The following is a 21,309-nucleotide window of genomic DNA, read 5'->3' on the forward strand; positions in this document are numbered from 1 at the left end:
GTCAATGATGATGACTAGTTGTCTGTACCGGTGGTGTGGAGTCTAACCAAGTTGAGAGTTTTGACATATCCACATCGAGTGTTTAACTCGAGCAAAATAAGAACTCTTTTTCTTTCTTCGGTTAAGCTTCCATCTTTTGATCATACGGTTTATACCTGTTCGGTTTTCATGCGGAGATATAAGTGGTACAGGAAGAACAAATAGCATCTGTTCAAAACAAACCATGAATGAGATGCTCTCTCCAACCGAATGTAGAGAAACCATACACTCACGAACAGCCGAGACTACTCACTGTCACTGACATCCCCCATCAAACACATACCAGATTCTTTGGTCTTCTACCCATACACTCGTGTCCGTGCTTCATAGGTAGAAGATGGTTCTCTGTGAATGCCCAGAGCTATCGACACGAAGCATTGAACTGCTTTAAATCCATTCAAACTTGGATTCAACGGAATCAACGCAAATGCAGAAAATATTTCTAGTGAGGTCCAACGAGTAAGAAAGAAAAATGGAGGAACAATTTATTGAGCGTTGTCTACTAGTTAACGAAACATTTGGTGTACCAGCTCCTCAATAATGACTATTCCAGTTAAACCATATGTGAGTTTATAACCAATTTAACAGGCTTCATATCTATAAGACTTCAACTGAGAATCGTCAAATTGCCTAACAGAACTAAGCAGCCTTAAAGACGCTAACTTACTCGTTTTCCCTGTATAAATAATCAAGAAAAGGTTATCTCCACGGGCCACTGAAAATTAAGGTTCCAAACATTCATGGGATACGACTACTTAGAAAGTTGTTTCTTCTCATCTGCAACGTCACTAGGCAAATCAAGCCCCTGAGGAATTTTTCCAGGATAATTGGTTGCTGAGGCGGAATTTGACCCCATCAAACTGCAAACGTAACAAGAAAAACGTCAAGATGAAAATTGAGGGAAAATAAAGACTGCATGAAATTTTTCAGACAAGCTTACCCCCTATCAACAATGACCATAGAACGAAGCTCGCAATTGGCAAAGCTGCATATCAAAACACCACTCTTATGGTTATTATTCATCAAAAATAAGAGAACGGAGAAAAATGGCTGTGCTTGGTACAAACTAAAAAAGTCTTACGAATCAAGCCATTCAGACTGTCACTCTTATGGTTATCAAAAAAAGAAAACGGAAAACTGTGGTTGTGCTTGGTACAAACTATAGAAGTCCAAGGAATCAAGCCCTCAGATGGCAACTGATACAAATCTAACATTCTGGTGCTTTAATAAGTAAACACTAAACACCTAATAGCTTCCTAATGTACATGTGTGCAATTGTTTAGAAAAATAATTAACGGCCAGGTAAGGGTTCTCAGCCAATTTCAATGTTTACAATCACAATAAAATATTTAAACCTGATTCAACCAATACAAACTTGCCATTAGATAAACCAAGCAAAATAACTTACTGCGTGGATATTTCACTCTTAATGGATGAATGGCAATCATTTCCAAAAGCACCCAAAGTGTGGTACAAGAATCCGCTATGGGTAACAATTGCAATATTGTTTTCTTCACGTGTCCACAACCTGCACCGATTCAGAGTCGGAAAAGAGAATATGAAATCAAAAACTTATGATATCTCCAATACAGGAACTGATAAAAAATGACAAATGAAGACAACTTCATTGCTACGAATTAATCATGATTATCTAGGGTCATATGGAATAATAGCTAATTGTCGAACAACATAATTTCATTATCTCTCTGTTCAATTTCAGAAAATATAAGAGCTTGCTTAGCTAACAACGTAGATGCTAATTGGTGTTTTTTTTAACACAAGGGTCAACAACTAGTCTACAGAGCATCATCATAAGGAATATAAGAGATAGTACTTAGATCAACATGCATAGAGTCTGAACTATGAACAGATGCAACATTCCCAGACACTTAAGTAAACTGAATTGTGTCAAGGTTCAAGTATTATAGAATAAACCACTATACCAAGGTTTGATCAATAATTTAAATCTTGAGGTGGTAGAGGTAAGACGACATCATGACAAAGTATACAGTGTACTCAATGAACTGAACTCATGAGTTTTCAATCCCGGGGATTGATGTGGCATACGCACAACACTTTCTATAAGCACTCAGCAAAAGTATAAAGTGTAATGCTGTAACACATACATTATGACTACTGATATGCATTACAAAAGCATAACACCAACTTCATTTTATACATCCCATCTTAGTATGCTAACCACCATACCCTTCTACACACTTTTCTTTCCCTAAAAGACCGTCATGTATTTTGTACATCTAAAAGATGCCTATAAGCACTAAGCAAAAGTATAAAGTGTAATGCTGTAACACATACATTATGACTACTGATATGCATTACAAAAGCATAACACCAACTTCATTTTATACATCCCATCTTAGTATACTAACCACCATACCCTTCTACACACTTTTCTTTCCCTAAAAGACCGTCATGTATTTTGTACATCTAAAAGATGCAGTTACAGAACCATTAAACAAAAAGGAAACACAAAAACAACAGAGAGAAGAGTATATGAAAAGAAACATGTTAATCGAAGGATCACCAGTTCAAAAACTTCAGTCCCCTAGCTGCAACTTCTTCATCCTTCTCTCTTATGTCTGGCGTCCACAAAATGTCATCATCATTCTCTATCTAAACAAAAGGTGAATCAAGAAAAGATTCCACTCAAACAAAGTTCATAGATAGGCTAGCAATCCAACTAAGAGTGACAAGAGTATGACAGTCACAGTTTTTTTTTGTCAATTCGGAATTACAATAAATTACTTGCCAGTGAGAAGTCAATTGCAGGGAAAAGAGGCCTATACTCGCTAATGCTTCTTCTCTTATCACATGGATGAACACCCTGCAGCAAAAAGGAAACACATATTTCAGTACAACCTTCACATGAAAGACAGGATTCCAGATAAATGGTTTGCTCATTAAAAATTCAGATGAACAAGCACAGCAAAAATATCTTCTATGAATCTTGCGACTTGATGAAGAGGGCCTGAGCAGAACTTTGTATATAGTACAGGTCTTACTGTCTTAGAGTGGAACCATCATAAATGTATATCCCATAAATTTACTGTTCAAGCAAGTGTGTCATTGATGAAAGAATTTGATAAAGTTTGAAGCATCTCGGTATGGCTGAAGGACAAAAACACATAGGATGAACCATTTTTGGCAAAAGAAAAACACATCCTACGACAGATACTTGTCATGCATATAGGAGATAATATGATCGAGCTTAAACTTGCATTCAACACTACCATGCGAGTCACAGAAGCATATAGCTAAGGCAGGTGAATGCCTACTTAATGAAATAACTAGTCATACACCTAATGCAATAATACAGACATGGAATCCAGCACATTTGACAGAAAACAAAAAACATGGATGAAAAAAAGATATGATATCAGTCATATGACTAATTACTCAGTGAAGTCACATAGAAATGGTATAAGATACAATGGAAACCAGTACATTTGACATTTACATGAAAGAATAAACTAAGTTTGACATACCAAATGTTCCCGGCATAGCTCAACCGCTACAAACGGTGGGCAGTTTAGACTTGAAATTGCAGAATGACTACTGTTCCCCGCATTTGCAACCATTAGAGGAGGTACATCTATCCCATCTGTGTATGATCCACCTCCAAAGACGCCCACTGCTGTCTGCATGGTCCTACAATTTAATAATTGATCAAAAGAGGTTTGATTTCAACTTCTAGCAGCTGGTACAGTTATGTTCTTAATTGTTTCTTAATTACATAATCTCCTTAAGAAAAAGGTGCCTTTACAAATAGTCGCCAACTAATTTGAGGAAGATATGAACCTAACATTCATTCAGTTACACAAGATAATAATGGCATGAACTTCAGAAACTCAAAGATATTACAGTATCTCTTTTAAACAACACTTATAAGCAAACGTTAGCAGCCTCTAAAGTCAAGCACGTATGTTAAAAAGGGAAATGCCTCAGTTTTATGATTATAGATGGTAATTTTCTGACCTATGTCCTGACATGTCACAAGTCAACTCAACATGCATCTCACATCAGCAAGTCAGCAACAGAAAAGGCCAAATCAAAAGAAAAAGAAGGAAGAATATGGTTATACTACTTCTTACAGACTAAAGATCTCATACTGACTAATGAAAGAAGAGCAACACAAATAAATAGAACGGTAGTAATCCCTCATGACTGAAGGTGTGCAGCATTTACACACCATGTTAGGGATGTTGAGAATCTCTAGAACACAGGCAACAATATGAACTGCTACCTCGTTCTGATTAGAGAATTTGAGTTTTTATTTATATAATCCTGTAATTCTAAGTCATCCGATGGTTAAACCCAAGAAATTAATCACAACAGGCACACAGTATCCCATTCATATTTTCCAACTGACGAGATTGGCTGAATGTATCTCCATCAACATGTTGAGAATAGTCATTCTTAAAATGTTAGATCACACTGTGACCAAAATATTCATCCCGTTATTGCTAGTGAAAACTGCAAGCTAAGGAGGAAAACCAAAGAAGAAAATAATGCCAGCGATAGAGTTCTTTCTAGTCTGTATCCCTAACATTTTTAATAAATACCAATTTCCGAATACAATTTTTTTACTTGATACTGGTCCTATTTATTAACATCCTAAAAGGTCCAAACAGCAAATAAAACAAGAAATGTTTCACATTTAATACACAGGTTGAAAACTATAAGTGATAATATAAGGTCCACTGGTTCGATACACATGGACAAAAGGATCCAAAACAGAGCAGGAACATAATTAGAAAGCATACAAGATATAAGACATGAAAATAGGCAATACCTTAGCAAAGGAGAAGTGATCACTAAATCAATTTTTTTGGCAAGTCCACAAGCCTGAACATGCTTGTGCAGATTATCAACCTGTTACGAGAAAAATAGATCATTCTGCAGAATTGGGAAAAAAACACATGGAACCAGACACAAAATTAAAGGAAAAAGAATCAGTTTTCAAATTAATTAATGCTGGTCAGCAGTACGTTTATTATATTGAAAATTAGTCCCCTGTTTTGGCTATACTTGAGGCTTATCTTCCTTGTTTAAGACCGTCTGTTATGCTGGACTATTTGTATTAGCTTTTATGATATAATTAATACACAACATCTGTTCCCTATCAATTGAAGATTCAAATCCAATGTCATATGACATCAAAAACTGGAGAAGGGCCTTACCCCTCACTTATTCTATTGTTTGGATTTCGATGAAACAGGCCCCCAAGTCCAATATCAATTATAGACAATAACCAGACATACAGTAAGTTCAACAAGAATGCAGTAAGGATAGTCGGATTGTACAATGCGATTAATTTAGTGCAACTGACAAAAACCAAATGACTCCCAAGTTTCACAGTAAATAATAGAATTCGCACTATTAAACTAGACATCTCCATTAGTTATTGAGTACCTGTTGCCACCCAAGAGGGGTAAGATGTGCATCAAAAAGATCATGAGACATGTAAGCCGAATGGTCCTTTTCTCCTTCCACATTGTGTATCCCTTGAGCGTGCCTCACCTGCGCATTTGATCACATAGTCAGAAAAAACCCAAATGCATCTTTTCTCAGAAATGATGAACAGGGAAACCAAGAACCAGAGTTTGCCACAAACCAGGTGGATTGTTTTGGAACGGTGCAAAGGGTAGAGACTTGTTGCACCTGCAGCATCCATATCTACATCAAGCACCCCAACAATCAGTACTTAGAAAAAGCACAAGAAACACAAATCAAAAGAGCATGAGCAAATGCTAAAGGTGTATACTTTACGAAAAACCGACACCAACAGCTTGAAAAACAATCTGGGTCCAATTTTCACGTACAACTAAAATAGAGGACCATATGCCTTAATCTCAAAAGGCTCTCACATTTTGATCAGAACAACAAAAGGGCATAGCCTCAGCATAAAAAAGGAATATTTTCAGCTTTACATCTGAAAAAGATTTCACATTTTGACTATTGATAAAAATATCCAAAATATTAAGCAATTCTAGCAAAATATCCAAAAAAGAATCATAAAACTGCAAACTTTATATGATAAAAGTATAAAGAAACTCTAGCATGTATTGATCTGAGAACAATTCACAAGACCCAGATGCTGATTACAAAGAGGAAGATTGAGGAAAGCGTTAATGGAAAATGAGAAAAGCAAAGATGAGGTAACGAGGTGATTGGAGAGAGAGAGAGAGAGTTGATGATACCTGGTGGAGAAGAGAAGCAGAGGAGGATTGAATGATGTTTAGATTTTGGAAACTTTGAAATGGGGAAGGAGGTGGAAGCAGGGACAGAGAGGGGGGAATAAGTGAGAAGTGGGGGGTATATGTAGAGGAAATGGAAACGGTCATCATGCTGGCTATGGAGTGGGGAGGAGGACCTGAAATTACGTGAAGGCTTTTAGTTGGGTATAATATAATATAATATAATATGTGACATATCCTTGAGTATATTACAAGGCATTGGCACATGATGCATGTTAGTTGGGTGTTCGATGAGAAATTTGGATTCGGAGGAATCGTTGTTTTTGGACCAGAAAGAGAGGAGAGACGTCCACCAATTGGCATGGAGCTTCTGTCGCTATATGCCATCTTTGCTCTTTTAAATTTTTTCTTTGCAACTGGACATAGAAAACGAGGACGGAGATTGGAAATGGCGGAGTGTGGCAAGAATATTTATGAAGATTCTTAGTGAGGAAAGGGAATTAAGTCCTATGTGACAAGGAGACCATTGCGGCTCAACTCAAGATCTTAGTGGTGGGAGATCTTAATGATTCAATTGAAGAAGATCTTAGTGACATAGTTGTTCTGAGTGACGACATCGAAGATTTTAGTGGCAACATCGACGTTCTGAGTGAGGTCGATCATCTGTGTGATTACAATGATCTTAATGAGGTTGTAATTGACACTAAAAACAACAATCTTACTTGATTATAATGATTATCAAGTAAGAAGTATTTTACTTTTAAAAATTATTTTATTATTGATTAAGATGTAATTTTTGTAATATGAATAATTCAAAAATAAAAGTGAAATTCTTCTAAAATATCCGCGGCTTGTACTCTTTAACTTCCATCTAGTATTTTCAGATAACCAACCCTGGCTAGGTTTGTAGCTGAGCACCTCTTCATTTCCATGCACAACAATCTCCCTACTAGCGTCCTTTTGAAACGTTTAGTCTCCAATAATGACACAAGGCCGGCTGAAGATCATGAGCGTGATGAAAATGTTTTCTCAATTCTTTCATTTCTGAGTTTTTTCTGAGTTTTGCTGAAAGAAGTAGTACTGACTGTACTGTGCAAATTATAGATGCTTTATTGCTATATTTACTCCTCCCTCCAAGTACACTTCTTCTCCATTGAGTCACTCGATGAAAGCATTACTAGCATGAGCTTCCCAATAACTCGACTACAAAATTGACTACCAAGATACAACTCTCAAAATGAGGTTTGAAATGAGACTAGTGATTTGTTATTTAAACAAAAGAATCTAACATTTGATTTAAACAAAAGAATCTAACATTTGAACCCAGACGTCTTTGATCATCTTCCATGGACACTTCTTCCACTCACTAGGTTTATGGTAACAGTCGAAAGGCCGGTTTGCCTACCAAGTGAATCACTTCCATGAGCGAGACAGAAAACAGGACTACAACACAGAGGGATAATTGCATTTCCTTCGAACAGTGGCATGGCTAATTTGTAAAGCTAAGTTGATGAGAGGAATAATGAAGTTGCTGCAGGACAGAATTAAAATGAAGAAAAACTAGAGAAGCTCGAGCTTCGAGGCTACATTGTGAGGGTATTGCTTAATGAAAAGAGAGACAACAATTACTTATAGAGCTCTATGTTTTCCACCAACCAATGAGGTCTACCAAGTTGTTTAGCATGCATCACAGTTGGGTCATGCGCATTTGGTTTTGCATCTGTAAGTTGAATCGTAGTTTTCTTACTGCTTATCCATTTGCCTACCTAATTGATGAGATCTTCAATGTGCATACATACATTAATAATTCTCACAAAGAAAAGGTGGTGATTCTGTCTTTCTGATCTGGGGTGAGCCACTATGTGGAATGTGTCTTGAGAAAACCAAGCGATCGTCTGAAACTATCGTCTGAAACTATCAAACTGTTGTTTTTAACTCTAATAAGACGCATGGTAAAATATAGAACCTACATAGTTAATATCAATTTTAAAGGTACTCCTACAGTCCTCACAGGCTCACAGTAAAAAGACTAAATTTACTTTCCTAGGATGACAAAAGGGTAATCACATTTCAACCTAAGTGTTCGGTTGAACTATGACTTGACAGATAGGAGGAGGTATCCTACAATGACAGCGATGACAAGGAATGCAACAGAAGCTATGATGCTAGATGTGATTTTGGCATCAGTGGTGTTGATAGATTTTTGGGGACCTTCACCCCTTGATGTGTCAAGTCCAACCTTCTCCGAACAGGAGCTAGATGCTGCGGACAGAGGCACCCCCACATCCCAAAATGATTTGGCGACGGCAGAGGGGGCTTCTCTTTCTGGTTCCAAGATTTTTGAGGCATCTGTTGGAACTTCCATAGATAACAACTCCATGCAACGATCTTTAAGAGCCTAAGTGAGCATGAAAATCATAGGTCAGAACTATGAGAGGAGTTTGTACTCGAATCAACTCATAACAGAAGTGAAAAGCTCATATTAATTAAAAACCTAGCCTGCTGAAGAGTTATTCTGCCTATCTGGAACCAGAAAATATGATACTACTTGTCTGTTGTTTCCTTACCATGCAACAACTCCACAAACTGATATAACACTGGTTAACAATTTTTAATTTTCTCATATGGGTTTATATAGGGCATATGAAAATACCAGCTTCAAGAGGCAGTCAAGACTCAAAAAAAAAAAAAATCCTTCGATAACCAATTGAGAAATGGTGCCAAACTATGAATTGATTTAACCAAGAATTCCGGCAAACCTGTGATTTGAACCAACATTCCCCCAATGTAAAATACTAGATTGTCTGAAAACACTAAGAAAATTCGTCTGTATACATCAGAGAATTGATACGACATATACTGAATTCCACAACAATGACTTTTCACTAGGCCAAAATGTCAAATAAACAATGCAAGACAATAGTTTCGAAATAAGCATTGTCTGAAATTTCTATGCGGAAAATGGCTTTATAGGTACCATTGTCAGATCTCATGTAAGATAATACTTTATATTTTGCCTCAAAACACATTATCAATGTTTCTGCTATAGACAATAGTTTGTAATTAAATATTGTCTATACACGTGCTGAGGACAATGATTTTTCATCTTTTCCGAAATATTGTCCGAACTGTTTTACACAATATATATTGTATAATAGGTTGGTTTGAGAGGTTTTGATGCATTGTCCGAAAAAATGATTAACAATGCTTTTTATAAACGTAAGGGCATTCTCATCTTTGTGCATTAGTACAAATCGAAGTTGGGCTCTCATTAAAGTCGCCAACTCTCAATCTGTCATGCCTCTCTCTCCTTCATCCTCTAACCCTAAGTCACCTTTCCCTTTTCTTACCGAGCTCTCTTTCTTTTTCCCTCTGTCGACGCCGATAAGGCCAACTCCGGCCATTGTCTTCTTCTAATCATAACCTACCCAATCTCACAGTCCAACAACAACTCCTACCTCCCCTATCATTACCAGCCATGGAGTCTCTATACCCGGCGATTTCTCGTTAGCCGCTCGACTCTTGGAAATAAAGGAGAGTAAAAACTAAAAGTATGGGCAGCCACCGAGGCTAGGAGGCTGAGTCTGCAACATCACCGGAGCTAGAGGCCTATGGTGACTCAGATCCCTAAGCTCACTTTCAAAATTAGACACCATCGCCGCTCCTCCACCATAGCTTCGCAGCTCACGACGGCTAGGGTTTCAGAAAACGATTTTGGTAGGTAAACCTTGTCTTCTCTTTCATTTTGGAGCTATCGTTTTGTATTGGATTGATTTCTAATACAATATTTGGAATTCTGATTAATTGTGAGGGATCAGATTTTGACTTTGGTCAATATGGGGAGTCTCATAAATCTTTAAAGCTTGGAAATTACCGAGATAGAAGGAATAAAGGTTACTGATTTGAATATAATTAAAAACAGAAAAGGTAAGGTTCGCTATATAGAATCTGATGGGATTAGCAAATTGGATCATAGCTACAATGTTAATCCTCTGGGAATTTTAGGTGACTGAAGGAGTTGCATGTAGTGGAATGCAGAAGAAAGCTTGCATTTTGATGTGGATAAGAAGATTTGGTAAGGGCCTTGATGATTTTTGCTCTTTGCATTTTACTATTAATTATAAAATGTTGGACTTGTTTTGAACTATCAATGAACATTGTACGTATGATGTAAGAACTAAGAAGCCTTGGATTTTACTTGCTTGCTTTGGGCTATGGTTTTGAAATTTTACTGTGTATTAGGTACTTAAATTTGGTTGAGGCACTTGACAACAGAAAAGAGAGATCGATCTCCACTTGGAAAGGAAGAATTATAAGGATTTTAGTGATTATCATTACAGTCAACTTGGAAAAGTTTGTGATCAATGCATGTTGTAAATATTGAGAAGTAGTGAATATTTATCCAAAATGGTTTTACTTGAATTTATGGTCTATACTAACCGCATTGGATTTGGTTCATTGAGTTATTATTTCGTTAAAGTTTGAGGTAGTAAATGAAATGATATTGTTTGAATCATCTATGTTAGTTGATGTATATGAATGTTCTCTTTTGTTTCTTCAATATTTGTCAGGGGTATGGTTACCAGAATAAGCTTGCTATAGTACTAACAAGAAGAAAGAATGGCTAAGACCACTGCTTGAGGTAACTATGTTTCTCTTTCTTAAGAGGTTGGTATGTATTTATCTTTCAAATCACATAAATCTTCTCCATTATGCTTCAACATTAGAACTTACTCTTTCTCTTGATAATACGCACTTCCATCTAGCTAAATTTATGTTCTTTGTGTTCAAATATGTTGTTTGGATGCACTTTTGATTATTAGATATACATGGTTCTCTATTAGGACTATAAATCTGATTTAGAGACAGAATCACATCAAGTGTTCAACATAATGCTTGAATGACTTCAACAAACTAAGTCAGTGGCTATTCATGTTAAACGAAAACCCTACCTTTTTTGTTTCATTCTCAGCTTTTAACACCGTAAAATAGACTCTTCAAGGATCGTTTTAGTTTTAGTTTCATGCAAAACGAAGTTGATTTGAGAAACTTATGGTGTTTTAAAGTTTGTACACTATTTCGGAAAATCTTGAGTTTTATTTTCTTGTTTCATTTTCAGAATGCGTTTCTGCATCTTGAGTTCATTTTACTTTCATTCACTAACTAGAAGTAGGCTTCTGCTTTTTCAGATCTCGAAACTTCATTTTCTTATCGACTCTGACAGCAAGCTATGACAAGTTTTTTTTTGGAGTTGTAGGAAGAGACTCATACATTTGTTTTTTGGGTGATTTTGCTTATTGGTATGTCCAGGATTTAATTTAACATAATGCGCATGAGACAGATATTTAACTTGCGATGGTTATCATAGGATAATTTTATCTCATAAATCATTGACACAAACTGTGTGTGTGTTACTTTAATGGCATTCATCAAGCATGATGAGTTATGCCTCAAGTGCTAAAACACCATAGAAACTATAGATGAAGTCAGTTCATAGAGTATGTTAGTCGTCATATAGAACTCAAACCAAGAGACGTAGAATCTGTACAACTTCAAAATTGTGCATGATAAAGGTTTTTAGCTGATATGTGGCGTGCTGAAAAATCACTTCACATTTAATATATTACACCACTTGTACTCCACAGATAGTTAGAAATACAGGTGTGAAAATGCAGTGCCAACATTATTCCCTTTAACTGCTAGGCTCTGGTGGTTGTCTAAAATGAAATATCACTAGAGAACAATATGGAGGAAAATAAAGAAAAAAGTAAAAACAGGAGGATCTGTGGGACTTTAGTGGATAGAGTTGTAACTGGAAAATGTTCTGTACAAGAAAGTGTATAATTATGCTATTACTTTCTTATTCTTCATAGGATGTGTTGAATTACTGATGTGCAAACTATTGGTTGACTGACAGTTCTCCAGGTATATTGAGGCCAACAAAGCTCGACTTTCCCAATCTGGTAGCGTCTCTGAGGCTTATGTTGCTCATGTAGTTCTATTGTATGTTTTTTTTTAAAACATACTTAAATTGCTACACCCCTCCATGCCGTTTGTAACTGAGGAACTCTGGCAGGTAAATGGTATAAGGATATTGTATAAACCAACATAATTGATTTTGCTCCAAAGACTAAATGTGTATCATTAGATCTGAATTTTAGATTTTGTTATTTTACTATAGGTACTTTGTGTCATGAAAGATGATATTGAATCTTCTCTGAGAATGCAACTGATGGTCGAGAGTGGGCTGAGTATCTACATGAATTCTTGAAGAAAGACCAACATAGTAATGCATTAGCTTATCATAGTGCATTTGATATAATAGAGATGATGTAATGAATTGGATGATTATGATAATGCAATTTCTTTGAATTGGTTTTGATTATTGGAAACAAATGACAATTAAAATGAAAAACAAAACTTAAATTACATAAAATAACTAAAATGAGAAAGACTACTGTCTACATTGATTAAAAAGCATTGTCTGCGACCAATTATACACAATAGTCAAATATAGAATGAACTATTGTATTGAAATACTTTAGTCAATGGACAAGTAAAAAGAAAACATTGTCTTATATTACTCTAAAAATAGCACATTGGAAAAGAACCATAGTTAAAAGGTAGTCTTATACAATGTCTGTTTAATAAAAAACATTGTCCATTCTAGTATTCAGACAATAGGTCTTTTAACCATGTGCATTGTCTGATTTAGATATCAGACAATGATTTTCGTGCATTGTCTAAACCATGTTACAGACAATTGTTCAATAGACAATGATACACCCACAATTGGCAAAAACCATTGTCAACATCAATTTTTGGCCTAGTGTTTGGAAAGTGCAATTTGAGGGTTTGATTCTAATTAAAGAAAGCGTGATGTCCTAGCGTGTAGCCAGAGATGTTATGTACGACAGTTCTTAGTAGAACACTCAGATTCATATGTTAATAGTTTATAATGCCGAATTATCTGCTCCCCAGCACAAGGACCATAAACCTATCGTATTCACAGGGGGAATCAACATATAATCGTTCTTCTACTTTTAAATGGAAATATTTGGCTCCAGTACTTTAATTCTTTTTTCAATATAAACAAATATATATATATATATATATATATATATATATATATATATATATTTTAAAAACATAAGACTAAACACCCACACACACTGCAGAAGTAGGTGTCCATTCATTCAATAGTTTGAGCAATACTTCACTCGTTCCACACTGGCATAGCTCTCTCCAATTGGCAACTGTTGACTCTATTTTAGCTGTGTAATATATCACTTCAGAAGCTCTTGGTAGCTTATAAGGGGTGACTTCAGATAATTTTTTAGCAAGATTTACTAGTGTTTAGACCCCCAAACTAGATTTCAGAAGATTGACTCATTTTAATGGATCGTCAATCTTGTCTAAGTATCAAAGTTCACTTTGTTTTACATCATATTGTTGAAACTGAAAAAAAAAATTATTTTCGGTAAAAAAAGAAAAGTTAAAAGAAGCATATTGCCTCTAAACGTCATTTAACACTTGTCTTGTTCATATGAGATACGTACAAAGCTAGTGTAATCAAACTCCAACTCGAACAAGAAGGTGTCAGAATGAGATCAAAGGCTACGCCACAAGAGACCCATTCAAATACAACCTTCTCAGCAAGTACACAATAGATAAAGGAGCAACCACCGTGAAAGAAAAAAGAAGGGAGAAGGGAGACGAGATAAAGAGATACATAGAGACCCAGCAAAGATATCAGAAGTTGTTCTCTGCAAAAGGTCCAAACGATGTCCTCTCTGCTTTCTCTTGTTCTTATTACAGTTCTATTACTTAAGGCCCGGTTGCTTTCATAATCCCTCGCGGATGGTTCTTTGTCTTCTTGGTTACTATGTTCTTGTTACGATGATCGATGGTTATTCCGGTTCTCTTGTTACTTGGCTACAGTTACTATGGTTACTGGTTCTTTGGTGACTTGGTCTATCTTTGGTGGCTTGACACTATGGTTCTTTGGTTACTTTGGATATAATGGTTATCTGATCATTATGGATACTGGTTCCTTATGATACTTTGGTTACTGGTTCCTATGGCTACTTCAGGGTTCTGGTTCTCTTGTTACTTGGCTTTGGATACTATGCTTACTTGGCTCTGGATACTACGGTTACTGGTTCTATGAATACGATACGGTGGCTACTTGTTACTATGGTTTTGTTCTACGTGGTTTTGGGTCACTATGGCATTATGGTTACGACAACGGTCACCATATGATTACTCTGTTACCATAGCCTGATTCTACAAAACCGAACACAGAATCCATATGCAAAACTACACCACAAAATCCATCACTATCACTATCTCGACTTTCCGATAACCATCATAGCCAAACAACCTGTCCAAAATCTATGTTTCCTTTCTAAAAGCACCACCAAATAACCAACCCTCAATCACCACAACCAAATATAGCATGTGCTACGTTCCCCATACGTGTGATATTAAGATAAAACCATAAACTGGATAGAAATAGCAGCTATATTGAAATTGGTAAAAGCTTACAAGAAAAGATCACAATATCAGCATGAATCCTAGATAGGTCAATGGAGCTAGACCTTATACCCATATCCAACCACTCTGACACGTATCAATACATGAGTGGACAATCATAAACTCATTACAACCTTAATTGTTGGCTTAATTAAACTAACAGTCAAGTCACACATTCCTCACGTGAGTACTTAACTAAATATCATAACATTGCAACCCCCTTAAGCAAAAGCTTGACCTCAAGCTTTAAAATCTGGAAACCTCTGCATAAGATCATCAACTTCCTCCCAAGTAGCCTCTTCTTCTGCAGTACCAATCCACTGAATAAGCCATTTTGTCACTGCTGCATTATTCTTCTTAAACATCCCTCGAGCCAACACTTTTGCAGGATACCATCTTGGATTATAGGGGTCCAAATCAGGAGGCAAGTGAGCTGCTGTTACTGCTGCATCACCAAGCTTCTTCTTGAGCAATGAGACATGAAAAACTGGATGAACTTTAGCAGTAGCTGGAAGTTTGAGCCTATATGCTACTTTCCCAATTTTCTTTTCAATCTGGTAAGGTCCATAATATCTTGGAGATAGCTTATGGAAGAGTCTTTTGTGAACAAATTGCTGCCTATATGGCTGTAACTTCAAATAAACCCAATCACCTTGATTAAATTCCCTCTCAGTGTGCCTCTTATCATAGAACTGTTTCATCCTTGCTTGTGCAATTTGTAAATTCCTTTTCAACACAGCCAAAAGAGTATCCCTATCCCTTAGTTGTTGATCAACAACATCCACAGCAGTTGACCCTGGCACATAAGCTCTCACCACTGGAGGCTCATACCCATATAAAGCCTGAAAAGGTGTCATGCCAATGGCAGAATGAAATGAGCTATTGTACCAAAACTCAGCCCAGGGTAGAGCTTCACTCCATGACTGAGGTCTCTCTCCAACTACACATCTCAAGTACTGCTCCAAGGTTCTATTGAGATTTTCAGTTTGGCCATCTGTTTGAGGATGATATGCTGAACTCTTGCACAAAGTGGTACCCTGTAACTCAAAGAAAGTGGACCAAAAACTGCTCAAAAATATAGGGTCTCTGTCAGAAATAATGGAGTCTGGCATTCCATGTAACTTGTAGATTCCATTAACAAACTGTTGAACCACTGAGGCTGCAGTATAAGGATGGGCTAAAGGCAAGAAATGAGCAAACTTGGTAAATCTATCAATGACCACCATGATAACAGTATAACCATTAGAGCTTGGTAATTCCTCAATAAAATCAAGTGAAATGCAACTCCAATCCCTCTCAGGAATAGAATTTGGTTGCAGCAACCCTGGTGGTAACACTGTCTCATAATGGTTCTGCTGACAAATATGACATGTGGATACAAAATGTTTGACATCAGAATGCATACATGGCCAAGCGAACACCCTTGACACCCTTTTCCTGGTTCTATGTCTTCCAGCATGACCCCCTTGATAACCATTGTGCAACTCACCAATGATTTTACTCCTCCAATTGTCACACTTTGGCACAAAAACCTTGGTTTTGTATAACAGTTGATTATTGACCAGTTTATAGTTAGGATGTTGAGTTTCATCTGTTGTTATCTCTTCAATAATTTTTTTGGCTTCATCATCTTGCAAACATGCATGTTGAATCTCAGCAACAAAACTAGAGACTGGTGAAGAAACTCCAAATATTACTTGCAGGGACAAGTACTTTGTAATCATCCCAGTCTCCTCTGTTTCTAGACTCTTCCTCCTGGACAAAGCATCTGAAGCTGCATTGTGCTTGCCTGGTTTGTAATAGATTGAATAATTGTAGCCAGCTAATTTGAGTAACCATTTTTGCTGAGTTGGAGTTTGAATCTTCTGCTCTAAAAAATATTGGATGGTCCTGTGGTCTGTATAGATTCTAAAATGATTGCCAAGTAAATATGGCCTCCAATGTTGTACTGCAAAAACAACTGCCATCATCTCTTTGTCATAGACTGAAAGAGCAACATGTCTTGGAGCCAATGCCTTGCTCAAATAAGCCACAGGATGACCCTCTTGAGATAAAACTGCTCCAATTCCAATCCCTGAAGCATCACATTCAACACAAAACTCCTTGGAAAAATCTGGTAAGGCCAAAACTGGTGTGTTCATCAATGCATATTTCAAGGTTTCAAAAGCTTTAGTAGATGCTGGAGTCCACTGAAACCCCCCTACTTTCAACATGTCAGTGAGTGGCTTTGCAATTAAACCAAAATGTCTCACATATTTTCTGTAATACCCAGCTAATCCTAAAAACCCTCTCAAGCCCTTCAAAGTGGTTGGTTTCTTCCAATCCTTGATACATGCAATCTTTTTTGGATCCACTGAAACTCCCTGAGCACTAATTACATGCCCCAAATATTCTACTGCATCAACGATAAAACTGCATTTACTCATTTTAATTTTCAGCTCATTTTGCTGCATTATTACAAACACCTTCTCCAACATATCCACATGAGCTTCCAAGGTTTTACTATATATCAAGATATCATCAAAAAATACTAACAAACCATGCCTTAATAAATTCCTCAGCACCTCATTCATAACTGACTGAAATGTTGCTGGTGCATTGGTGAGACCAAAAGGCATCACTAAAAATTCATAATGCCCATTGTGTGTCCTGAAAGTTATCTTGCTCACATCTGCAGGGTTCATTCTTATTTGGTGGTATCCAGATCTGAGGTCAAGCTTGGAAAAAATCCTAGCTCCACAAACTTCATCTAGTAACTCATCAACTACTGGAATAGGATACTTATCCTTAACTGTTGCAGCATTGAGTGACTTGTAATCAACACACATTCTCCAAGTTCCATCCTTCTTTTTGACCAACAACACTGGAGAAGAAAATGGGCTCTTGCTAGGCCTTATCACACCATTGTCCAACAACTCTTGAACAATCTTTTCAATTTTTAATTTTTGGAAATGAGGATACCTGTAGGGCCTGACACTGATTGGGGTTGTATTAGGTAACAATTATATGCAATGGTCTTGCTCTCTTTTTGGTGGCAGGGTAGTTGGGGGATTGAACAATTCTGAATATTTCTCCAAAATAGCTTGAATTTATGGGTGAACTTGGTTTTGTTCCTCTGATGCACCCTGAGCTGGTAGTATTTGTAATAATATAGCTTCCTTCTCTTTTCTAATTAACATGGTCATAGCCTTGCTACTAATCATAGTAGCTTCCGTTGATGCTAGTCCATGTAATACATACTCACTCCCTTTCACTGTGAATTTCATCCTCATTAGCTCAAAATTTCATATAATATCTCCCAAAGTTTTCAACCAAATTGTGCCCAACACCACTTCACATCCATTTACTGGTAACACATAAAAATCATGCTCAAATTCAAAGTCCTGCAACTGAAGAGAAAGTTTTACCTCCCCTTGTGTTTTAACTCGAGCACCACTTGCCATAGCCACATTTAAAGGAGTCAAATAGGTTACTTTAGTCTTGCTACCCTTCAGCAAATTAGGATGAATGAAATTATGTGTTGCACATGAATCAATAAGTACATGTATCATTCTACCATTCATAATCAATCTACCCTTCAACTGCATAGTATTAGAATGTGCCCCTCCCATAACTTGCAAACGAATCAGTGGCTCATCTAAATCAACCAAGGGAGCTACTTCCACTAGTTGAGTTTGTTCTTCCTCTGATCCACATTCTATATCATTAGGGATTATCTCCAAACTCATTAATTGACCTTTCTTCCTGCATCTATGTCCTTCCTTGTAAGGCTCAGGACAAAAATAGCACTCCCTATTAGCCTTCTTGGCAGCAAATTCTGCTTCAGTTAATCTAACTCTGGTGACTCCCTGGTTATTCTGTGCTCCAGCTTGCTGATTGTAGTTGGAGTTGTAGGGTTTAGCAGGGTGATTGTAGTTGGTATTGTAGGGTTTGACATGGGTACTTGCATGTGTAGGCTTATGTGAACTACTACTTGCAGAAGTGCCTGCAGAGGTACTTTTGAAATGACTGAGCTTGTTATGCTGCTGCTTTGCTCCTCTTTCAAATAACCTAGCTAAGTCACAAGCTTCATACAATGTTCTAGGTTTCATGGCATGCACCGCAGTTCTGATTTCATCCTTGAGACCTTCTATAAAGCAAGACAATAATAACTCTGCAGGGAAACCAGGAGCTCTTCTAGACAACTTGGTAAAATGTTCCATATATTCTTCCATTGTACCCATTTGATTCATCCTAGCTACAGCTGCCTGATATTCTGATCGGTTATAAGCACTAAACTCACGCATGAGTAAGTCACTCAATCCTTGCCAAGTGCTAGGAAAATCATGTTTAAACATATACCACCTGTCAGATGCTTTGTGAGTGAGATGCATAGTGGCTATAGAAAGCTTCCTTTCCTCTGGAATTTGGTAGAACTCAAAGTATTGTTCTGCCTTATTCAACCACTCAACAGGATCACCACCACTGAAAGTGCCAAACTCAAGTCTCATCTGTTTCATAGTTGGCAAATTAGGGTCACCCACTGGCTGAGCATGGCTCTGAAAGTAGTAGGGGTTGAAAAATGGTTGAGCATAAGCCATTTGAGGTTGTGAGTTGTCGGGAAACGTTTGAGCAAATGTCATCTGTTGTTGTGAGCTATTTGGAAGTGACTGGTTACCCACACCATTGGTTTGGTTCGGTTGTGTTTATTGAGAAGTTGTATGGAGTTTTGTTAAATGAAATTTGGCGGTCGAAGGAAGTGGAGCAGTTGTTCTTGTGGGTAGGGGAGCCCAAAGGCATGAGAGGAGGTGGTTGTGGTGGTATAAACTGAGCAAAATTGCCAAACATAGGAATGCCATAAGGAAACATGTAAGGATAAGCTTCAGGATTGACCATATTAGCACTAAATTGAGCATATGTCTGAGTTGGTAAAGGTGCAGAAAAACTAGATAAACCATCACCATTCATGGAATTCACTCCTATCGGTTTGTTAAACACAGATTTAGGTTTAACTACTAGGTTCTTATTGCAACCCACAGAAGCAACTTCCAACAAATCATCAACAATATCATGAATCTCAGCCTTATCACCAGTATGATCAACAAAAATATTATTTCTAGGTGAAAAATTACCCTCACAACGAGCCATGGTTGAAGAGGTAGCTGAACCCCCTTCCGTAGGTAGCACACCCTTTTGCGGAGTAAACACCACCTGTGTTCCACTCGATTGTCCCATGCTAGGTTTGAGCTGTGCGAGTTGTTGTTGAATCCCTTCCATCATCATCGTTTGAAACTGCTGCAGCTGAGCCTGCATCGAGGACTTCAGATCTGCAAGTTGCGCGTTAGTCTCATCCAGCCGAGTATTCGTGGCCTCACGATGAGCCTGCAACTCCATTTCAAATTGGAGGAGGTCATCAGAAACAACGCCGTCGTCGGAAGCACGAGGAGAAGCAGGTTGACCCCCCTTCGCCCGCAAATTCGCCATGATCGTAGGCTCTGGATACCAAATATTAAGATAAAACTATAAATTGGATAAAAATAGCAGCTATATTGAAATTGGTAAAAGCTTACAAGAAAAGATCACAATATCAGCATGAATCCTAGATAGGTCGATGGAGCTAGACCTTATACCCATATCCAACCACTCTGATACGTATCAATACATGAGTGGACAATCATAAGCTCATTACAACCTTAATTGTTGGCTTAATTAAACTAACAGTCAAGTCACACATTCCTCACATGAGTACTTAACTAAATATCATAACATGTGACCCTAAAGTTGCAATGGGAAGCAATGTATCAAATATAAAATATGGCACTAAGCAATATAAAATAAATAATAAATGAAACCATGTGTTGAGAATGTGTAATTAAGCTACTGTGAGAACCTTGATTAACTAAAAGATGTGAAGAGGTGCCGCCATAGCTTAAAAAAAACTTTCTTGGCGGTGCTATGTTTTTTTGTTTTAGCAACCTCAATCAAGTTTAATGAGACAAATCAACGAAGCTTGAAGTAATTGAATCCACAACGGGGGAAGCAAACTCATTATGACAAAGCTCACAGTGACTACCTGTTCCAAAGTTTAGCGAAGAGATTGTCAATTTCTCTGTGGCGTTTCATCGAACAGGTCGTGGGCGTCTGGTTGCTCCTTTACATTTGGGACAATGAGAACTAGTGATCCCTGACCATGATTCCAAATCGTATGTTTCTTGTTTTCTATGATGGGGTTCCAAATCATCGATGTGAAGTGGCACCGCTTTGACTTCAACCACCAATGTACTGTTGGTCTGAGAATACAAATTACAAAATGAAAGGGTGGTCTTCTCTCGTCAAGCATAGATACCACCCCAATTTTCTGTGCTTTATGGAAGCTCCTACGTGTCCATCTTCAGTCCGCCTTCAAGTTTCTCTCCACTTTATTGCTCTACTGATACGGCGACAGAAAGAACCAAATAGAAAAGGTGAAGAATGATAGATTGAAGTGAAACGAAGTAAAGGGCTGCGTCATCGTATCTCTTTGGGCCTCTACAAATAA

The 21,309-nt window shown here is 37.3% G+C and overlaps 2 protein-coding genes and 1 long non-coding RNA gene across 3 annotated transcripts; 1 reads left to right on the forward strand and 2 right to left on the reverse strand.

Moving 5' to 3' along the window:
• Window positions 1-499: 499 nt before the first annotated feature.
• On the reverse strand, window positions 500-6,404 carry LOC126796135 (phosphoglycerate mutase-like protein 1). Its single transcript, XM_050522902.1, is given in 11 exon segments — window positions 500-899; window positions 980-1,024; window positions 1,448-1,567; window positions 2,585-2,673; window positions 2,810-2,884; window positions 3,546-3,708; window positions 4,853-4,932; window positions 5,473-5,580; window positions 5,675-5,736; window positions 6,261-6,354; window positions 6,357-6,404. Coding segments are annotated over 11 exon segments (993 nt in total). The 3' UTR covers window positions 500-790.
• A 3,178-nt stretch (window positions 6,405-9,582) lies between these two features.
• Window positions 9,583-12,550, forward strand: LOC126796141 (uncharacterized). The gene is made up of 6 exons (XR_007672312.1): window positions 9,583-9,974; window positions 10,076-10,184; window positions 10,263-10,332; window positions 10,829-10,899; window positions 12,175-12,333; window positions 12,439-12,550. It is a non-coding gene; the product is annotated as an uncharacterized LOC126796141 (long non-coding RNA).
• Window positions 12,551-19,445: 6,895 nt separating this feature from the next.
• On the reverse strand, window positions 19,446-21,103 carry LOC126795806 (uncharacterized). Its single transcript, XM_050522558.1, has 2 exons — window positions 20,845-21,103; window positions 19,446-20,266 (listed from the first exon to the last, which is right to left on the reverse strand). The coding sequence occupies exon 2, from the start codon at window positions 20,253-20,255 to the stop codon at window positions 19,446-19,448; it is 810 nt and encodes a 269-aa protein (XP_050378515.1). The 5' UTR covers window positions 20,256-20,266; window positions 20,845-21,103.
• Window positions 21,104-21,309: the final 206 nt, after the last annotated feature.

Source organism: Argentina anserina, chromosome 5 (assembly GCF_933775445.1).
Source record: "Argentina anserina chromosome 5, drPotAnse1.1, whole genome shotgun sequence".
Classification (NCBI taxonomy): Eukaryota; Viridiplantae; Streptophyta; class Magnoliopsida; order Rosales; family Rosaceae; genus Argentina; species Argentina anserina.

Bases quoted from the DNA above. Each gene is read 5' to 3' on its own strand.
- LOC126795806 (XM_050522558.1), bottom strand. From the start codon at position 20,255: ATGGCGAATTTGCGGGCGAAGGGGGGTCAACCTGCTTCTCCTCGTGCT.